Below are 20,995 nucleotides of genomic sequence, written 5' to 3' on the forward strand. Positions count from 1 at the left end.
GTTCTTGGTATGAGCTTTCGTGTGCATGCACACTTCTTCAGTATCTGAAGAAGTGTGCATGCACACGAAAGCTCATACCAAGAACTAACTTAGTTGGTCTTTAAGGTGCTACAGGAAGGAATTTTTTATTTTGACTATGGCAGACCAACACGGCTACCTATCTACTACTGATTCAATACTGTCATCTCCACATGGACATAAATGGTTTTCTAGCAGAATTTTTTGAAATCGACCCTCAAGTACGGCTGAAGGCAGTATGTTCAGTCTTGCATAAGTGAAAGCACATCTGTATCTTAGAACTGTTAACTTTTGCAAGTATGGTGCCAATGTGTCAAGAAGACTGGGTGAAAAATAATAATACCATGGACTAAATTACTTTATGGAGGGCAAATTATTCTGTCGTTCAATGTCATATAGGTGCTGTCTAATTACATTCTTTGCTTTGCTGAAGCCCAATGTTAATAACTGTTGTGTTGATAAGCCAGAGGAATAAAGCTTTTGGATGACACTCTTAGTCACACTTAGTCACTCAGGCACTTTCACGACAGTCTCTCAATACTAGGGTTAATAGACCGGTGGGGGTTAAATTCAGCCAAAACCAATAATTAAATGTCCTATGCCAAATCTGTAAATCAACAGAAGGAAGATTAGCCTCCAAGAGCAGTGAAGCATTTGGAACACAGGATGGGACGGAGAAAAATTGCCTTAGGAACTTGGACTGAACAGCTTCTGTGAGTCCAAGGTGAGCACCTGTACAAATCAGCTCAGAATTAGATAATTGACTGGCAGCAAGATTTCAGGAAAGGATTTCAGGAAAGGGTCTTTCCAAGTCCTGCCTTTAGCTGTAGGGAAAGCAGAACTGAGCCTGATCGCCCCAACAGCATCATGAGGACAAAAAGTCACAAACGAACAATAAAATTGACGACTGGAGGGCCCCCTCACAGAATTCCAGTAGTAAGAGTTTCCCAGAGAGATGAAAAAAAGTACTAAACCAGTTTAAATATAGACCGTGTGGAAATGCACGGAATAAACTTTAGTCGAGTTGAGGAATGCCTTATCAGCTTTCCTTGCATTTTCAGAGTCCTAAGGGTATAAGTAAAATGAAGGAGCCATGCTCCTCTCAGAAGTAGTCCTTTATTTTTAGAAAGGTTACAAGCATCCAGACACTGAGCTGGCAAGACACAACTTGTTTCTGTGCTACTTGGGTCAAGGCCAAGTTGGACCGTCTCAATGGAACAATTCTGAAGGTCTGAACTCTGAACTGATGCTGCTGCATATGGCGTAGTGATGTTTCCCAATTTAGACACCTTGCATCTTCACTCACAGGGCCAACTTTTCCACTGGCTTCACCTCCTCACACTTCTACATGCTGATAATTCCAATAGTCAATTGTTTTGGGTGGCGTGCACAGGGAGTTTTATCTTATTTTATACTGAGCGCTGACATATCTCTACAGTCCTATCTGATTTGGAAAGAAACAGCCGGCCAAGGCCTTGACCTCACTAACACTCCCTTTCAAAAAGCTTCTAACGTGGGTCGGTAAATACATTAGACAGCTTTTAAAAAGACATGGCAGTACAAAAAGGACTATGTAAATGAAAGCTCTAAATTACATTTTGGCTTCAACACAGAGACCACAGAAGAATGAGTAGGAGAACAATGTTAGCTTGCTTATCTTGGGGATCTGCAACTCAACGATCTTAACAGGCTTTAGAGACAAATGAGTTGCATTGTGTCGGCTTGCCTTCTATTTGCAAAGCCGTACGCTGAATCCATTTTTCCCAGAAGGGAGTTTTTGACATGCTGTATTGAATAATATATTATGATTATATTGACTTTATGGGTCTGGAGGCTGATGGCAGGGATAGGAGATGTTTAAAGATTAAAATATAGCTTCTTTTCACATGCAATTTATCATAAAAATTGCTTTGCTGAATCAAACAGATGTCCTTGTTATTTGCCCCAATAATTTTGGGTTAAGCTAGAGATGTACATGGTGGGGCGATCACCTACTTGCCTGTGGGGCTCCCTGAAACCTGAAAGAGGGGGTGGAGGCAGTTGAGGCATAGCTAGCCACTGGGGAACCAGGAGACCACGTGCACCCTGTGCCCGGACACCAGGAGACCATGTGCACCCTGTGACAGAGCGCACTTTGTGGAGCATCCAAAGAGTCTGGCTGCCGCCTCCCCCTCAGCTGTGGGGCGGCTGAGGGGAAGTGGCAGGCAGACGCAAGCCCCACACTGCCGTTTCAGGCAGTGCAGAGCCTGCAGGCACCCAAGACACCACATCACTCCCAGGAGAGACGCATGGCTCAGGCGCGCTGCAGGCCCAACCACAAGTGCGGTGTGGTGCCCAGTGATACAACCCCCCCTCCCAGCTACGCCTTTGTGAGAGGGGGGGTGGGACTGTCCTATGATCTTCAGAATACAGTGAATACAGTGCTGGTGCAGTCTAATAATTTCATTATTCTTGTCCCTGTACAAGATGGGGATTTTCGTCAATTGCTGCCCTCAGGCTAAAGCTGACAAACATTACACCAATTTTACAGAAATTTGCTCACAAAAACAGGCATCTCCTTCATGTTAGAAAATTGTGGTTGTTAAAATATGTGCTTTGTGCCAGTTTTGCATTGCAGAACAGAGGAAGTTTAAGAGTTCCATCAGTTGTTCCACTCTAGCAAATTTGAAGTGGTCCCCAAAAAGAAAAAGAGTTTGAGAACTGTTTCTTTTGGAGAATTTGGTAGACTTTCTTTAAAAGAGACCAAATCAGCATAAAAGTTAAACTCTCAAAAATAAAATGCTTGCACTAGAAGGAAGTAAGGGGTTGCATCCAACTATGTTTCTACTCAGAGTAGCCCCACTGCAATTAATGGACCCAAAATACACATTTCTATAAACTACACTAAGTAGAATGAATATTGGATATGACCCAGTAAACCTAGGAAGTCAAATGTAAGAATATGATAGCTAAATACTAAGAAAACACAAGAATCGCCGTGCTTCCTAGAAGCAAGCCACAGCACATTCTGGCCCTGAAGCGTTTACTCTGAATTCAGACATCCTCCCCCACCCCAGCCCACAAGGGAAGCGAAGCTTCAGTCACATTCACTGAGGCGTTGCATGCAATTATTGCCAATGGATATCTCCTATCATGTCAGCATACTGTGAGGTAACAATATATTTTTTTCATTCATACAGACTCCAACTGCTTCCCCCCACTTTGTTTTTTGCTTCACCTAAGGTTTCGTTTCAGTTTTTATCATTTCCCCTCCATCCCCAGACCTGCTGCATCATTGCTTGTGCATAAAAAGAAACAAAAAGGTAAGATACAATTTCTGCCACTCCACTAGTAACAGCCTTTTTCTGGGAGCTTAAGGGCATCCAAGCACAACCAATGGGATGGTTAACACATCCTGTTGTAGATCAGGTGCTGATACTAGGGATGCCACTTTTGGTTTCTCTCTCTTTCTCATTTTCCCAGTCTTTAAGTTCAGTTCTCTGCATTTCCAAATCAGTTTACAAGTCATCACGAACATATGTCAGCATTTTAATGCAAATTTATCCAAATGTATATTTTTAAAATCCAATTTCTGCAATATACACATTTTTGCAAGCAATTCCCCCCTCGATATAATGCACTCTAATACATTATCTTAACTATTATATACATTATGCACACTGTCATATTCTTGTACTGACTTAGAGAACTGCATTGCAGAGTTCACAGAAGTGCACGCTTTGAAGGATAGCTGCATTTCAGTTTGTGCAGTGTTTTGGGAAGTGGAAATTGGGTAGGTTCACAGTAAAATGCAAACCAAAGCAACTCCCCCCTCAGTCCTACTGATATCACCACCCAAATCAGTGCTCCGCCTCTGGGTTATTCCCACTCTGTGAATTTCACTTCAAAAAACGAAATGGTGAAAATTCCTGCCATCTGATCTAAGGCTGAAACTGCTTTCTTTTCATGCTGGCAATGACCTCCAATTTTTCGGTGCTGGTTGTAAACACACTGTGTCTGTTTGTTTGTTTATTAAAATAGTTTTTTTATCCTGTCGTTCTATTAAAAATGTTCAAGGAAGATAAAAGCAATGTTTCCACCCTACCAGAAGTGGTTGGGTGGCGGTGGGGTCACTGCTTACGTGATCTCCTGTCACCACTACCACTGTGGCGTATTAGGAAGATGAGGAGCAAGGAACCAACAAGTTTCGTGCAATTGGCTCTGGCAGTGTGTTGGCACTGCCCTGATCTCACTGGGAGATCAGGTAAGCGGCATCACCCCACCCTCTAACTGCTACTGCAACCTGCCAATGCCACCCCCTGGTGTTTGCATGTTTGACCAAGATCTGAAGGGGAAGCTGGCTGTACTTGTACAAGCTCCTCCATGCAACTTACGCAATGGCAATTTGTTCTCTGTTCAAACCTTTGCTGAATGTGCAGAGATGGTCATGCATACACAACGGCAGGGATAGGGCAGCAGTGTGGTCCCACTCTTTCTTATAATTCCTTTATGATGCTAACTCATTCATTCATTCATTCTTATGAGGATAACACACAAACATGACTTAATAGCTTCATTTCATTTCCTCTTCCTTGCCCTCGCTAATTGGCCACCACTGACTTTTAATTCTATTGGCTGTGGCACCCCATATGATTCTGTTCACAAGCACCCATAATCTCACATTAGATAAGAGATGGGGAGAAATTCAGTTCGGTTAGAATTTTAATGTGAATCTACCTGATTAAAGGGACGCGGGTGGCGCTGTGGTCTAAACCATAGAGCCTAGGGCTTGCCGATCAGAAGGTCCGCAGTTCGAATCCCCGTGACAGAATGAGCTCCCGTTGCTTGGTCCCTGCTCCTGCCAACCTAGCAGTTCGAAAGCACATCAAAGTGCAAGTAGATAAATAGGTACCGCTCTGGCGGGAAGGTAAACAACATTTCTGTGCGCTGCTCTGGTTCGCCACACAACCCAGAAGCTGTCTGCGGAGCGAGATGAGCACCGCAACCCCAGAGTCATCCGCGACTGGACCTAATGGTCAGGGGTACCTTTACCTTACCTGATTAAAACGGTATACAAATCAAACAGCAGCTGTTCTTTGCACTCCCCAAGGTGCAAGTGTATGGAGGTCCTGGGCTGCCCAAACAACAAGACCCCCCTCTCAGCCTCGCTGATGTGGTCTAAAGGAAAGCAGGACAATACGCTTGGCACCAGTTTGGCTGCAGAAGTTGCTGGAAGAAGGTGTACAAGGCACCATCCAACTGCCATAGGGACCCCACACCAGATTTGTGCAGGGTTTACTCATTAGCCTTTTCTTCTCTCAAAGATGTCCCACAAAGCAAAGGAGGTTTAGGATCAGAGTTTTCCTTCTCCTAGATGGGCTACCTTCCCAGGTTGATGAGCCCCACCGGCCCCTCACTTCGCTCTATAGCATGAACAGAAAATGCCTTCTTGACCATTGGGCCCACTATTGGTCTCGTCCGCTCAATCTGCTTGAGCTTGTCTTCACATGCAGGGGAAGTTCCTAACTCACCGAGGGTTTGAGACTCATTCGCTACCCTCGCCTGGTTTAGATGGCCAGTCAAAGCTGTTCCCAGGGTGTGGCCGCTGTCGCATGCTGACAGCTTCTGGGAACCACAGGTGAGAGCAGAGTACAGGCTGGGAACCAAAGGTGGACAAACTACTCTAGAAGGAGCATGGCATGTCCCCCACCAGAGGTACTACCCCATCCCTAACACCCCATATACCCTAGAGAAACAATATAATGCCGAGTAAAATGATTTCCGCACCCCCCAGGAATCTATTCAGTTGCATAGAATGGGCTACTTTCAAACTGAATATCAAAATTGGAAAATATTTGCCACAGCCACAGCTTAAACAGCAACAATTTTGCACTGACTTTGCTTAACGGTCCCTGTTACTGAGGAACCGAATATGAAATGCCATGTGATGGGATGCCTAACATTTCCCAACAAATCCTCTGGATTAAAAGCAACATAAACAGCTTCCAGGCATAAATGTGTGTGTGCGCGCACACAATTATGCTGAATGTGTATTGCTCCCAATCTGATCATACCAGCTGTCACAATCGTTTTACACCGGCTAAACCTTGGAAAGTTTTGCATTCCCTATTACAGCAACACAGAGAGACCTAAATATCCTAAAAATATGTATGCCAACTCTGCTAATCGGAATGTGTTCTTTCTGAATAAAATTGGCCCCTACCAATTATCCAACTAAATCTTGCTGTCCAAGTAAAAACACAACTGATGAACAATCCCAGTAGAGCCTTCAACACCTTCATGCTCTCTTGCGACACTCAGGAAAAAATGCAACAATTCTAACCCTGCTTCCTCATAAGTAATTGGAACATTATATTTCATTACTACTCACATGACATACAAAAGGGGTCAAAGGCCTGCACTGTTAATAAAGGCACACAGTTATTTAATAAAGTTCTAGGCTCTTGCCAGGGGCACAGGGCATCCCAAAGCAGATATTTCAGACCGAAGAGACTGTTCAGAGCTCTAAGACACCAGCAAAATAGATACACAGAACCAATGCTTTCAACCCGTAAGCCACAGAACTCAAATACCAGCACCAGAACCTAAATCCAAACTAAACAAATGCTAAAAGACTGTCTCTGATGGCTGAAATGGCATGGAAGGGGAAACTGTGTTATCTTCGCAAGTGGCTTGCACAGCTTTACTGTTTGCATGCAAAATGTAAACTCCAAGAACACTGTCACAAGAAGTTGAGTACTAGTCCATGACCACTGTAGGTGGCAAATGGATACATCTGGAAAGACTCCTGGAGATATCCTAAGGAAGTGGCAAAAGGCCAATCGTCAGCAAGAATCTGAGCATGGATTTATCTCAGTGTCGAGATTAGTTGGGATTTGCATTTTCTCAGCAGTGAAGTTGCTGAGTTTTTTAATGTTCACACTCTGGACTACTGAATTTCACTTATTAGCTTAAGCTCTTTGACAATGAGGCAACGTATGCATTTTTAAAATAAACTGCAGAATACTAGCAAAACCTATAATACAGTCTAAGCTAAGGTAATGCCTGACGGCTATGCATGTTTATTTGGAAATGTGTTTCATTGTGTTTAATGGTTAGGGACACAGGTGGCACTGTGGGTTAAACCACAGAGCCTAGGACTTGCCGATCAGAAGGTCGGCGGTTCGAATCCCGGCAACAGGGTGAGCTCCCGTTGCTCGGTCCCTGCTCCTGCCAACCCAGCAGTTTGAAAGCATGTCAAAGTGCAAGTAGATAAATAGGTACCGCTCCAGTAGGAAGGTAAATGGCGTTTCCGTGCACTGCTCTGGTTCGCTAGAAGCGGCTTAGTCATGCTGGCCACATGACCCGGAAGCTGTACCCCAGCTCTCTCGGCCAATAAAGCAAGATGAGTGCCGCAACCCCAGAGTCAGCCACGACTGGACCTAATGGTCAGGGGTCCCTTTACCTTTACTTTTTACTCCCAGATAAGTGTGCATAGGGTTCAAGCTATACAGTCCAATCGTATGCATGTTTACACTTAGAAGTCTGCAAAGTGCTGATGGGAATGTGGGGTCTGAAAACAGGGCTTCCAGCAGCCAGTCTCCAATGCCTTATGTCCAGTGCTGCTCATAAAAAGTTCTGTGAGTCAAGGGAGCCCTCTAGACTTCAGCACCGGCCTGGATTCTGAAAGCTGACCCCACAAGCCAGTCAGGATCTATCTGTACCATAAAGCCTAGCACCTCAGTTGGACCCACTCATATTTAGAACAAACTCACCTCTTTCTTTGCCTCATCCCACTTGTTTGTATGCCTAGTCTGGAATCTGATCATTGGCCCATCTTAAACTTGGCTATGTTCAGACAGCCCCAGTGATTTCGAATAAGTGTGAGGACCACAGCTGTGCAAGCCAATGTCAAGTGTGTTTACTCAGAAGAAAATCCCACTGTATTTAGTGGGCTTCATTTGCCAGTAAATGTACATGGAATTAGAGTTTTAAAAAGCTAACTGTAAGAAAGAAATATTTGCATATTGGCCATGAAGTGCTCTTTGGGTCTCCAATAAGTGTTTACAAAACCTTTCCCCCCCCCCCCCCGCCCCCCGTTGCAATACACTCCAGTTCTCACTGGACCTTATTTTAAAGCTTTGGCAACACCCAAAAGTGATAAACTCCAGGAGTTGCAATTCTCTCCATGGAACATCCCGCCTCCAGTTCTAACACGCTTAAGCTATTCCGTCCACATCTGCCTCCAAACAGACCTCATGCCTCACACACCCAGTAGCTGGGAAGGATTCCAAAAAGCCTTTGTTGACATTTGTTTGGCTGAAGTTTCTTAGCTGGACATCAGTTCGGCTTGTGTCTTCAGCCAGTCCAACTGCATATACGATTGCCTGCTTTCTGAGATACGTAAAGGATGTGCTTTAAATTACAATGAAATTGGAATTAGGTTGCTTTTGGTAGACAATATTCTGCACGCTGATACTGAGGCACAAAACGGCTAAAAATGTTTATTTCAAAGATTCTAGCAAAGTGAACAGGGTGGAGCAAAACCAAAATTACCTCTCCCAGTTAAGGACAGCAATTAGATTTACTATACCAGTATACAATCATGTAGAAAACTTTGGCAGTTTTGAATGGCTAACTGCAAAGGGAGGGCATCTTTAACTGCAGCTGGAATGACACACTTGCCATTGAGGTAAGATATGAACCATATATAGCACACAATAAAACTCGGGCTGAGCCGAAAATTCTCAAATGAGTACTTTTGGTGGAAAATTGGAAGAGGTGAAGGATGAGCCAGGCACTACTTCATTGATTTGGGGGAGGGGCTGGTCAAAACATTTAGTGATGGCAGTGGAAGTACTCTCACCAGCTGCCTCCTGGCAGTCATCATTGCTCCCTGCCCCCTCAATGTCTTGAATGCTTTGTTGTTCTCTGGTTCTGCTTGAGGGCTCCCTATAGGCATCTGGCTGGCTGCTCTGGGAATAGGATGCTGGACCAGATGGGCCTTTGGCCTGATCCACTGGGGCTTCTCTTATATTCTTAATGACTAACACAACTCCCATGGTGAAGGCCGATTTAGGACATAGGAAACTGCCTTTTGCAAAGTCAAGTCAATCCGTTTAGTTCTGGATTGCCTGTGAATACCAGTTGTTAGGTATCATGAATGGAAGAGAGAGCTGTCCTTCTTTTGCCCTCCTTGTGGGTCTCTCAGTTGGCCACTGTAAGAACAGGATGCTGGACCTTTCACCTGAACCATCAAGGATTGTATTATGTTCTTATCACTTCAAAGCATGGCATAGGGGGCAGGGTTATGATTAGCAGGTGGCCCCCAGGCAGGCCCTCTCGTAGGTTCAGAGAGGCCCAGCCCACTTCCATCTTTTGAGATCTCTAGTCATAATAAGAATTAAAATGACAACACCCAAAAACAAAGCAAGGCACCAAATATAGAGTGAGACACGGTTTGGCTTACTTCGTTATTTAACAAAAGCTTTTCTAACCTTTTTAGCTGAGAGTATGTGGCACATTTTGGCCCGATGTACATAATTACAAATTCACATTATTGAGGGGGGAATAAACATTATAGCAGGAGAGGAATTCACATTCCGGTGGTGGGGAGGGGGGAGAGAATACCTGTTCCCCATCTCTGAACAAAAGAGATTGGGAGAAGCACACCTGCATCAGGTTCTAATAAGTGGTCAATGAGATTTAAACCAAAGCCTGAGGAACCATCTCAAATAAACTCTTCCTTCACGGCCTCTGTGTACAAAACCTTTCACAGAAAAGCCTCAAAACAGTAATAAAGCAAGGCAAAGAACAGAGACAGAACCAAAGCCCAGTCTTACCACAACACCGACTTTCCTCTGCCCTCCAGCCTGGGCAAGTTTGCCTTACCCCCATGGAAGAAGGACACACTGCAAGTTGAGGGCTCACAAGGTGGTAGAAGAGGAGGGAGCAACAGCAATCCAACAAGGGTGAAATGCAGCTTGTCTTAATATTATTTCAGTTTTATTGCAGTGGTACCTCGGGTTACAGACGCTTCAGGTTACAGACTCCGCTAACCCAGAAATAGTACCTCGAGTTGAGAACTTTGCTTCAGGATGAGAACAGAAATCGTGCGGCGGCAATGGGAGGCCCCATTAGCTAAAGTGGTACCTCAGGTTAAGAACAGTTTCAGGTTAAGAATGGACCTCCAGAACGAATTAAGTTCTATATCGTTCTGGACAGTGGAATTTGCTGCCAAGGAGTGTGGTGGAGTCTCCTTCTTTGGAGGTCTTTAAGCAGAGGCTTGACAACCATATGTCAGGAGTGCTCTGATGGTGTTTCCTGCTTGGCAGGGGGTTGGACTCGATGGCCCTTGTGGTCTCTTCCAACTCTATGATTCTATGATTCTATGAACCCGAGGTACCACTGTATTTATTTATTACACTTATATCCCACCTTTTTTCCAAGGAGCGCAAGGTGGCATACATGGTTACTCTTCCTCTCCATTTTATCCTCACACCAACCCTGTGAGGTACGTTTGGCTGAGAGTAAGTGCATGGCCAGAGGTCACCCAGTGAGGTTACCCAGTGAGCTCCAAGGCTAAGTCAGAATCTTGGTCTCCTAGATCTCAGACCAACACTCTAATCACTGCATCTCACTGACAGTGCTGCCCTCATTCCTGGTCACCCACCCATCTTTTCATTGCACAGCAAGTCTAACTTACTGTCCTTCTGTGAGCTGAGAATGAATTTTATGGGGATTTCTCATAACTGGCCAAGAGAACCTCATTTGGGTTGTTTTGTTTTGTTTTGTTTTTGTATGCTCCACATCAGAAAAATTCTAAGCTTGGTCATGTCAGTTTCACATGTCTTCATTCATACATGTGTCAGTCAGTTCTAAGCTGTCCATTCTGCCATTCATCTGTCATTTTTTTAAAAAAATCCATATCAATGCTTACATTTAAAATACATGTTTTTAAATGCATTTAAAATAATTGCATCACAAAATACATGTTTAAAAACATATTTAATCTCAGCAAAGGTTTTCTATTGTATTTAATCTCCGAGTATGCATCTTAAAGTTTGGTAAGGACTTTATAAAATCTGGGCAGCAACTATGTTCCAATCTGTGTATTAGTCCAGGAGATATGAATCAGGGCAGTTTGCTTAAAAATGTAGATGGTATGAAATTCTCCTTCATGGGGGAAGAGCCATAGCTCAGTGGTAGAGCATCTGCTTTGCATGTAGGAGGTCCCAGGTTCAATCCCCCAGCTCTCCAGGTATCATCAGGTAAGGTTGGGAGAGACCCCTATCCGAAGCTCTGAAGAGATGCTGCCAACCAGTGCGGACAATACTGAGCTCGATGGACCATTGTCTGATTTGATATAAGGCAATTTCCTATGTTCCTATCCCAGGATGGGGAGGCATTTTAATTGGACTTGTTGGCTTCAAAATCAGTAACGACTAACAGGTATGCAAGCAGAGAGGGAATAGGTGACTCAGCTACGTTAGTAAAGAAAAGGTGTTTTATGTGCATTATAACACTGTGACACCAGAGGGTGCTGTGGAGTCCTGTCCTTCACCAATGTGATTTCCCATTATGAAGTTTACAGCGCGTTTTCCTGAAACGCTTTTTTGATGTGCCTAGATCCAGCCTAGGATAAAGTGCCCTAGGATAAAGTGTCTAACTGGCCCATGGTGCCCCCTCTCAGCCCGCCCACTCTTACCGTCGACCAGCCCATCCTCAGATAAGGTTGCCAACCTCTGCTCTGAATGATGCTGACCAGCATCCAGCAGCCTCTCTTGACTTGCCTTCAATGCAAGTGGCTAAAGAAAGTCACAGAGGTAATTTTCAGATCCAGCGCCTGGTGACGTCACTCAAATGGGGAGAGGGCAGGAACTTCTCCCAGCTTTATCCTCAAGTTAGGGATGCCCCCAGGAAATAGCTAAGCTAAGGTCATCCAATTGCAGATAGTTGCTATTACAAAAAAAATTGTTGTGACTCTTTAAACTCAATTCATGTCTCACATTTTCATTCTGGGCTGCAAGAGCAAAGGAGATTGCCCTAAAACCTGCAAAGGGTTACAAACATGCTGGCCTACAAAACAAGGTTAGACTCTGACAAGCTATGCAAAGCTCGTCCAGTCTCCTTCCACAGGATATTAAGAGCGAGACGCTGAACTCTCACTGTTTGGCTCGCTCAGAGGCAGCGTGGCTGGAACAGAGATTTCAGCAGGAAACAGGAGAACTGATTCAAGTCACAACACGAGAGATATGGCTGAGGGCTGACGGCTGCAGCCCACAGACTGTTTAACTAGCTTCTGTCAACAGGGAACCCTGAACGGCATAAAAGCAAGGCCGCCTGCATTTCAGTACTAGTGGGGGGCGGGGGCGAGGCTGTGGGTTCTTTGCAGTTACGCTGCTTACAATGCTATTGCTAGAAATTTGCATGCCTTTTCCATTAAATCCTCCTTTCTCTCTCTCTCTCTCTCTCTCTCTCTCTCTCTCTCTCTCTCTCTCTCTCTTTTTTCAAATAAAGAAAGAATTCAGCTGTCCTTTGGGGCCAGGTAACCAATTGAGCAAATACATTAAGTGCCAGCAGACTCTTTCCAACACAAATGTGGTTGTTCTGATTCTTGGAGCAGCCAGCACAGTCTTATCCCGCATATACATACCTACATATTTTTTCCCCATTTTTGAGCTTGGTTGAGTCATTATGTAACCTTCAAAGCTACCTTGGCAGTTGAATTCCATTCCCTGAGCAATCCATTCCAGCAAGCACACCCTGCCAAAATACAAATGCAAGCCGCCTGGTGCCATTTTTTCTCTCCAGCAAGCACAGCTTCCAAGAAAATACTTCGGTTTGTGCAGAATCTGGATCATTAGATATATCTGGCTTAATACAAGTTGAATGGAGAATACACAGAAACACTGGCCACTGTGCATAGCCATCATTTTTAAATTAATTAATTTATGTTATTTGTGTGCCGACACTTAACATAAAAGTTCTCTGGGCAGCCGAAGCGGGAATTGTGCTCATTAGGAACATAAGAAGATGCCTTATACTGACATCAGACCAAATTGTTTAGTTTCAGAAAGGCTAACTTTCAACCACAGTTACTGAAGCTGGATAGTTTAAGCTAACCATGGTTAAAACTAATAATACGTGCAGATACAGGCAACACAGCAAGCTTTGGTTAGTCAAAAGTGGAAGTTTCCAAATTCCTCCCCTTCATGACTGTACTAAAATCTGCAAACACAAACTGAGTATTTGATAAAGTCTACAGTTATAATCCTAAACACACTTTTTGGGGGCATAAATCCCAGTGAATTCAGAGAGACTTACTTCTGAGAAAATATGCTTAGCGCTATAATGTTAACAGAAAGCAGATATAGCAAGGAAATATTAAAGCTGAAAAAATATCTACTTCTCTGAAACATGCAATAAAGTCTTCACACAAAATACACATTTCTAAGGACTGGAGTTTTGCTCCTACCCAACTAAACTGAACTATATAAGTTATACTATAAATACTCTATACTCAACTATGAGTCCTCAACTATCACATTTTATTATTTAAAACATTTCTATTTTACCTTTCTAGAAGCCCCAAGGCAGCTTACAAGCAAGAAAAAAAGTCAATGAAACTACAAAAGCCAACATAATTACGTAAAAGGTGCAAAATAACCCAAGTAGATACAGGTTAACCAACTTGCCTTAGCCTTATCCTTGAATTTGTTCTCTATGTATATTATGTGCCCCATGTTTTTAGGTGCATTGGGATGAACAGGTCAGGTATGGCAAAGAAAATAAAGCATCAAACAGTGTACTACTTGTTATGAATGCTACACCTACTGAAATTCCTGCTTCTACACAAGTGTTAAAGGTGTAGGATAGGGACAGCCAACCTGGTGACCTCCGGATGTTGATGGATTCCCTTCATCCTGGCCACTGGCTATGCTACCTGTTGACTGATCTGATTTGTAGTCCAACATCTGGAGAGCTCCACATTGGGTACCCCTGGTATAGGAGCTCTGCCCTCTTTTTCACCTTGCCATCCTACACTAAAGCTGTTTTAGCTGTCAAACACACACACACACACACACAGAGAGAGAGAGAGAGAAAATCTAGCATATACAGTTCTAGAAGCGGCATTAGGGATCTCTAACGCATTCAGCAATTCCTTAGTATATTTGGAGGAAGCTATGACATTTAAACAGAAAGAAAACTGATAGAGGCTTGTAGTGTAGATATACCCAAGCAGCATGATCCAGCCAAATTCCCATTGATATAAACAGGGAAGTTACTGTACAATCCTTGCCATGCAATCGTCTAAGAAAGGATGGATCCTGGAAATGTATTTAATTTTCCCGGTTTCAGTCTATCTACTGCACATTACTATTTTCTACCACAAAAATCTATGCTAGGGGCCACTCTATCTGGCCCACAGAACATTCCCCAGGCCGCACACCCTTTCTCCAGGATAAATCCCTTAAGAGCCCTTCTTTGTACTCTCCTTATATGTTTTAGCCTGGCTGCACTGCTTCCTTGAACTATGATAATACCTCTTGTTTGGCTGGACAGAAGACAGAGAGGGCTGTGTGAGCATGTGCAGAAACTCTTCTATTGTACAAAGGTAAAATTTGCATTTATTGCCCCACCCACCTTTGCTTCTAGCCCCACCCATCACTGGTATGTGCCTCTGTCCTGGAAGATTGTCCATAAGGGAATGTGGCCCTCAGACTGAAAAAATGCTCCCCCCTCCAGTCTATGGGACATAGATGATTATCAGGGTTTGGCTCTCGCAGTACATGATACTCTTATAGAACATTCCTTTTCCCTTAATTGACTTGCATTTTCATTCAAAGTACTCTGATTTATACCTTGTAAGCTTCAGTTTTAGGACATTCATTTCTTATTTACAATGAAGAATAGTTCAGTTTAGCAAGAGTTAACCCAGATGCTGATTGGCTTAGCAACTTCACTGTACAATTCTACAATTTCCAGTGTCACAATGTCAAACCAATTAAGCAAAGATGAATTAATTGCCAGGTCTAGCACACAGTGTAGAAAAAGTTGAGGGAATAAATATGAATATGCAAATGTATTACGTACAGGCGACTCAACTTATGCTGGGGTTACTCTGCGTCAAAACACATTGGGTTCAATGGTGGGTGACATTGCCAAACTTTTTTTGCCCACACGCCCACCCTCTGTCTTCTCCCTTTAATTTTTTTTAAAACATTTTTTTGCCAAGCAAGTAAAGCTAAATGCGTACAAGTTAAATACCCCGTAAGTTGCAAGTTATCCATAATGTTTTATGCGCACTGGAATTAGTGACAGTGGTTTCTGAGCTTGATCAGAAAACTCCACATATAAAATAAAGGCAACATAGATAAGAACTGGGCAAACTGTGGCTCTCCAGATATTGTTGGACTACAACTCCCATCATTCCTTACCACTGGCCATGCTGACTGGAGCTGATGGGAGTTGGATTCCAACACCATCTTAAGTGCCTTGGTTTCACCAACCCTCATAAAAATGGAACGTAATCGCTCAGTTACTTACCCACAGTGTCACAGGGCACATCCTTGTGGACACAAAAATCTGTCCTAAAAATAATAAATAGTAATTAAAAACACGAAAGGCTATGATGCACAACATATTCATTAAAATAAGCATATACATATAATAAAACCATTGAATCCAGTCTTGCACATTTATATATGCACTAAACACAACGTGATTAGGCTTGGAAAAACTGCTCTATCGGAGCAAATAGAAAACCTTTCTAAATTTAATTGTGGTACCCGGGTGTGGGTGGCATTTTCAGGGGCATTCTTGGCAGCTGCAGTCTCCGAGGTCACCCTCCCCACAGCAATTTGGTCTGAAATGCTCTCCCCCATGACCTAATTGCTGGGGCAGGAGAGAGTTAGTGTGCAGGTGCATGAGTGTATATAGACATCAGAAGAGCTCTGCTAGAACTGATCCTCTGTCAATCTGTTTAATCCCCATTAAATGTTGTCCAAGTTTGGTGTGTGCGTGCGCTTGAGTTTACAAGAAAATGCACGGGATGTGTGTGCTGTATTTGAGCATGGGCAAGTAGATAGCCTTGCCCACTTCCGCCTTGCTTGTGCCCATCGCTGGCATGAGGCCCCTTAGAGGGCTGACCAAGAGGGAATGCAGCCCTCAATACAAAAAAAAGAGTCCTCTGGCTTTAGGTGGACTTACCCACCTCGTTACTCTGTTCCAATTAATTTTTAACAAAACCAAAATATTTGAGATGTTTGAGAATTTCAAACTATGAATGTAATGTTCTAAAGTTTTTGTACTTTTCCTTTAACTATTGCATGCTGTTTGTTTCATAAAATGGAATAAACTACTAATATGTTTATAAAGCATTATTATTAATATTTTACCCCACCCATCCGGCTGGGTTTTTAAAAACAGTTGCTCCAGGGATCGAGACCAGAGGCATATCGGTGTGACATCCAGCTGGCATTATCCAAGGCCAGCTTTTGCTGCAAACTTGCAGAATCAATCCCTCCACCCCAATCTTGACCATACAGTTAAAATGTTTCCAGATCCATTCCTAGTGCACTAACCATGCTCTGCCCATCTTTACCCCTGGCGATTCAATGCATCATAACTAACATTTATTAAATGCACACTGTCAATCCATTGCTTTCATTTTTCTTTCCTCCCAAAGCCATCTCCAGGCTTCTCTTTCAGGAGAGTCATCAAAAAGGATTTAATTCAGGCTGAAGCAAAAGAAACTCTTAAGCTGCTACCAGTGAACCAAAGGAATCCAGGGCTGCTCTACTGCATCTAAATGCTTGAAATACAAGCCTTTCCACAAGGCGGCTGATGACATTCTGCTCTTGACCCAGCTGGCGCAAGCACCCTCACAGGAGTTCCCAGAGCCAGCTCGACAGAAGTTTATTTAAGGATTTATTATGTTATATAAACTGGTAAATCAAACAGATGCTTTTATTGTGAACTTTGAGTAAGTGGCGGGAGGCCACGGCTGGAAAAGCCTCTTCCCCTAAGGGGCTTGCTAGCTTAGCAAATAAAAACACGACATTTCTCCCTCTTGCACTCTGGTACCAAAATTATGACAATGGGAGCTGGTGGTTCCAGGCGATTCCCTGGATGCTCCCCTCTAAATGCCACTGCTCCACACTAGAAAACAGTGCAGCAAAATTAGCCACCTGTGATTGATTGACAGGACTGCAAAATCATCTTATCCCTCAACACCAAACGGTCCACTGGGGAGCTCTTAACGTGGCAGCAGGAAGGGGAACAGAGAAAGAAAATGTAGGCAGCTAGCTGCGTATTTACATTATGCAGAATGGGGAGGTTGACTGAGGTGGTAGAATTATGAGCTGTGTCTACACTAATCTCCACTAGTAACCTACAAAACTATGCCAAACCTTTCTCCCTAATGTCCTAGCTTTTTATAGACGGGTGTTTTGTGTCTGTATGTGAAAGAGTGTGAGAGCATTACAAAAATGCATTTCCACATCTACAATCTTAACTTGATTCAGAGGCAAAATCCCTGGCCTATCTGTTGGCCATTGCTCATAACAACAAAGATTTGACTGGCCACATTTCACTAGCCACATTCTGTGATGGAATAGCTCTGAGGCCATATATATGCACACAGCTGAATGTGGTGGTAAAGAGGCCTGTACCACTTCAGACAACAAGTGAAGGACACAATTTTTCAGGAAGCTGCCTACTGCATCAGATCCAGTAGCAGCCAGTGCAGAGGGAGAGGGATAAGTGTAGAGTGGTGTGGCAGAAAGGAAGGAAGGAAGGAAGGAAGGAAGGAAGGAAGGAAGGAAGGAAGGAGCACATCAAATAAAGGTTCTTTTTCAGCAATTAGCAGAGAATTACTGGCAAATCTCACCAGAACTGACATTTTGAGGTGAATTTAATTATTGCAGAAGAGAAACATCTGTGGACCTTCAAGGGCAGCAAAAGAAGAATTTCTGATAAGATTAGGGAAATATCTCAGGGTAGTTTCTGCACAGTCCTATGAAAACTTTTCCTTGGTCCTTCTCCTCAAGCACGCTACATCTTGTCATAAGGAAAATAATGTATCAGAAAATCATTTTAATTGTACCCCCACCCTCTAGCTTCAGGAAAGCTTGCAGAAAGCAAAGTGCAAAGGTGAAATTATTATTATTAATACTGCCCTTCATCTAAACAAAATGCATAGTTAAACTATGGAACTCCCTTGTACAAGAGGCAGTGATGGCCACCAACGGCTTTAAAGGAGGATTAGACCAAATCATGGAAGATAAAGCTATCAGCGGCTGCTAGTGACTACTGTGTTGTACCTCCACTGTTAGAGGCTGTATACCTTTGAAGACCAGCTGCTGGGAATCACAGTTGGGGAGAATTCATTTTTGGACTTCCCAGAGGCATTCATGAGAACAGGATGCTGGAGTAGATTGTCTTGGCTTTTCTTATGTTACAGCATGCTATCAAGGTGGGGTGCAATCACACAAATAGAAATTTAAAATCAGTGGCGTAGCGTGGGGGGTGCAGGGGGGGCCCGGCCGCACCGGGCGCAACATCTGGGGGTTAGGGTTAGGGTGAGCAAATCCACGGGTTAGGGGGCGCAAATCCACGGGTTAGGGGGCGCAAATTACTTGCCTTGCCCCGGGTGCTGACAACCCACGCTACGCCACTGTTTAAAATACAACTTCCCAGAGATAAGCTGCGTTTGGCTCCTCCATTGCCCAAACAAACATAGCCTGCCCTACAAAATCCAGAAAAAACGTTCCTTTTTAGAGGCTGACCCTTAAGAGCTTAGTTCTTATGCTAACTGTAGCAGCTGCAGCTGTTGAAAAACCAGCTCCTGCTTTTCCCTGACTTAGCCCTTCCAAACTGGACACACTGGGGAGCATCCAGGGACATATACATGCATTTTGAAAGCCAACGTTTAATGAAGAAGCTTGCAGCACCTAGCTGAAAATGCTAACTTTTGTGCCACAGAAACCAAAAAGAGTAGAGCCAAGAAATCTTCCAATTGACACACTGTCCTTTCCTATGAAGAGGAAAGTTCAAACAGGACAAAAAAACAAAAGCAAAAGGATATACAGGAAGGGAAAGGTTGTGGCAACACAGCGCTGGCTTATTTTGCAGGGTGGATGTGGTTTTGCTGAAGCCCTGCATTGGTATGGTGCCCAATTCTCTCACAAAATGAGCTAATCTTTGAGTCCATTATCCAAGCCAGTGGCAGCTGGAGCGCCCCATCTATTATTACTTCTGTAAACTTCTCCAAATCCATATAATTTGGAGGGTGTCCCAAGTTTTCCCTGAGCGACTAGCTGCTCTAAATGTTTAAGTACACGTGGCATTCCATTTGGTAAATCAACCCAGTGGGTAAGGAAGGAGAATAGGTAAAATATTGGACCTTTGCTGCCCCTCTCAACAATATAGTGTGCTTGAGTGTGTGTTAAAGCTTACATCGAGGTGGGGAGAGAAATCAGAGAATCCAATCACATCTCAGCTACAGGGTTCAAAGAAGATCAAGAGGTTAGCACTTAGCCTTATTTTGAAGCAAGAGTGTTAATTAATTTACATTATGTTGTTGTTGTTGTTTAGTTGTTTAGTCGTGTCCGACTCTTTGTGACCCCATGGACCAGAGCACATTACATTATGTAATGTAATGTAAATGTAATGTTACATTTTGAAGCAAGGGTGCTAATTAATTTAAAGCACAGGTAAATCTGGGAATCTAAGGTATCACCCGCTTTCACTCCCCCCCCCCAATTTCTATACTCTGCTTCTCCAGCAATGTTACCCAAAGAGGTCTATATGCAATAATCACAGGGGCCCTAATCCATGTGCCTTGGGATTCTGAAATTAGACTGTAATAAGCCAAGACTTTTCAGCAGTGGCAACCTCACTGAGGATCCCTCTGCTGAAGCACGTGCATTAGACCAGCCCCATTTGATATTTTTGAAGTTGGTTAAGACCTCTCCCATCCTGTAGGGACTTTAAGCTCAGCTGTTAATTCTGTGATAAGATTTTAACTGAGTTTCATGAGGCTCTATTGACCATTTAAAACTGTTCTTCTATTTTAATTGTATTTGGTTTGCAACTCACCCTGAATCTTAAAAATGAATAACTATGTTGACACCAAGGGTAGATTGTGAAGGAGGGAGAAATGCAACACAGGAAAAAAATATGGCTCTCCCCATTCCACCATCTGGCTGGCACATGTCTTTGGAAATATTGTGAACCTTTCACGTAAAAGGGTTTATCAAATATACATATGAACCATTTACAAACATAGTATTTTTTTAAACTCAGTTTCAGTAACTCAACTAAGTTTTCTGTGAATCTAAAGCAAGGTAAGGTCTCCAGCATGCTAAGGTGTTGGCAGTCTGACCAGAACATAAGCTAGGAAGGATGAAGCAGGGTGACCAAGCTAAGGATGCAGCACTATTCAACCTGGCAGAGAATAACAGTGGGGTGAGAGATGCACTGCATGCAGGTCCCAGCCACCGAGAAAGAGATGGGGAAAGGAAGTGGGAGTGAAAGCAGGAGGTGCAGCAAAGAGACTGCAGATTAATGGAGTCCAGTGCAAGAGAAGAGAGAGTGAGCATGGCTGGGCTAGAAAGGAGGGCAGGCAAGGAGAAGGAATGTGTGAGTGAGTGTGAAATTGAGAATGAACAAGCATAGAGCCAGGTACTGAACCAGAAGAAACAAGGGAAAGAGATGAAAGATACTGACTGCATTAGGAGTAAGAAAAGCAGCATCACCTCTGGTGAATTAAGAGGAGAGAGAATACAGATGTGTAACAAGGATGGAGGAGAAAAGCAGAGAAGAAAGTTGTAAAGTCAGGGGCAGCAGACCCCAGAGGTGGCAGGAGTATAAATAAGCAAACATCAGTGTGTGCCTGGTGATGAGAAAAGCCCTAAGCTTGAAACAGGGAGGGGCTCTCCAGAGGACAGTCACAATAGGCAGCATGACCCATATTTATGTGGTTTTGCTACTG

At 43.5% G+C, this 20,995-nt stretch overlaps 1 protein-coding gene across 3 annotated transcripts in view; it reads right to left on the minus strand.

Moving 5' to 3' along the window:
• The window catches only part of ADAMTS17 (ADAM metallopeptidase with thrombospondin type 1 motif 17), a 185,062-nt gene that overhangs the window by 118,620 nt on the left and 45,447 nt on the right, over window positions 1–20,995 (minus strand). For all 3 annotated transcript variants that reach the window (XR_014519045.1, XM_083475000.1, XM_083475001.1), the window contains exon 7: window positions 15,547–15,590. Coding sequence is in view for 2 of the 3 variants with exons in the window: in XM_083475000.1 (XP_083331126.1) it covers window positions 15,547–15,590 (44 nt within the window). In the remaining variant the exon portion in view is untranslated. The remainder of the gene's footprint in view (window positions 1–15,546; window positions 15,591–20,995) is intronic.

Source organism: Podarcis liolepis (genome assembly GCF_965112155.1).
Source record: "Podarcis liolepis genome assembly, chromosome: 14".
NCBI lineage: Eukaryota > Metazoa > Chordata > Lepidosauria > Squamata > Lacertidae > Podarcis > Podarcis liolepis.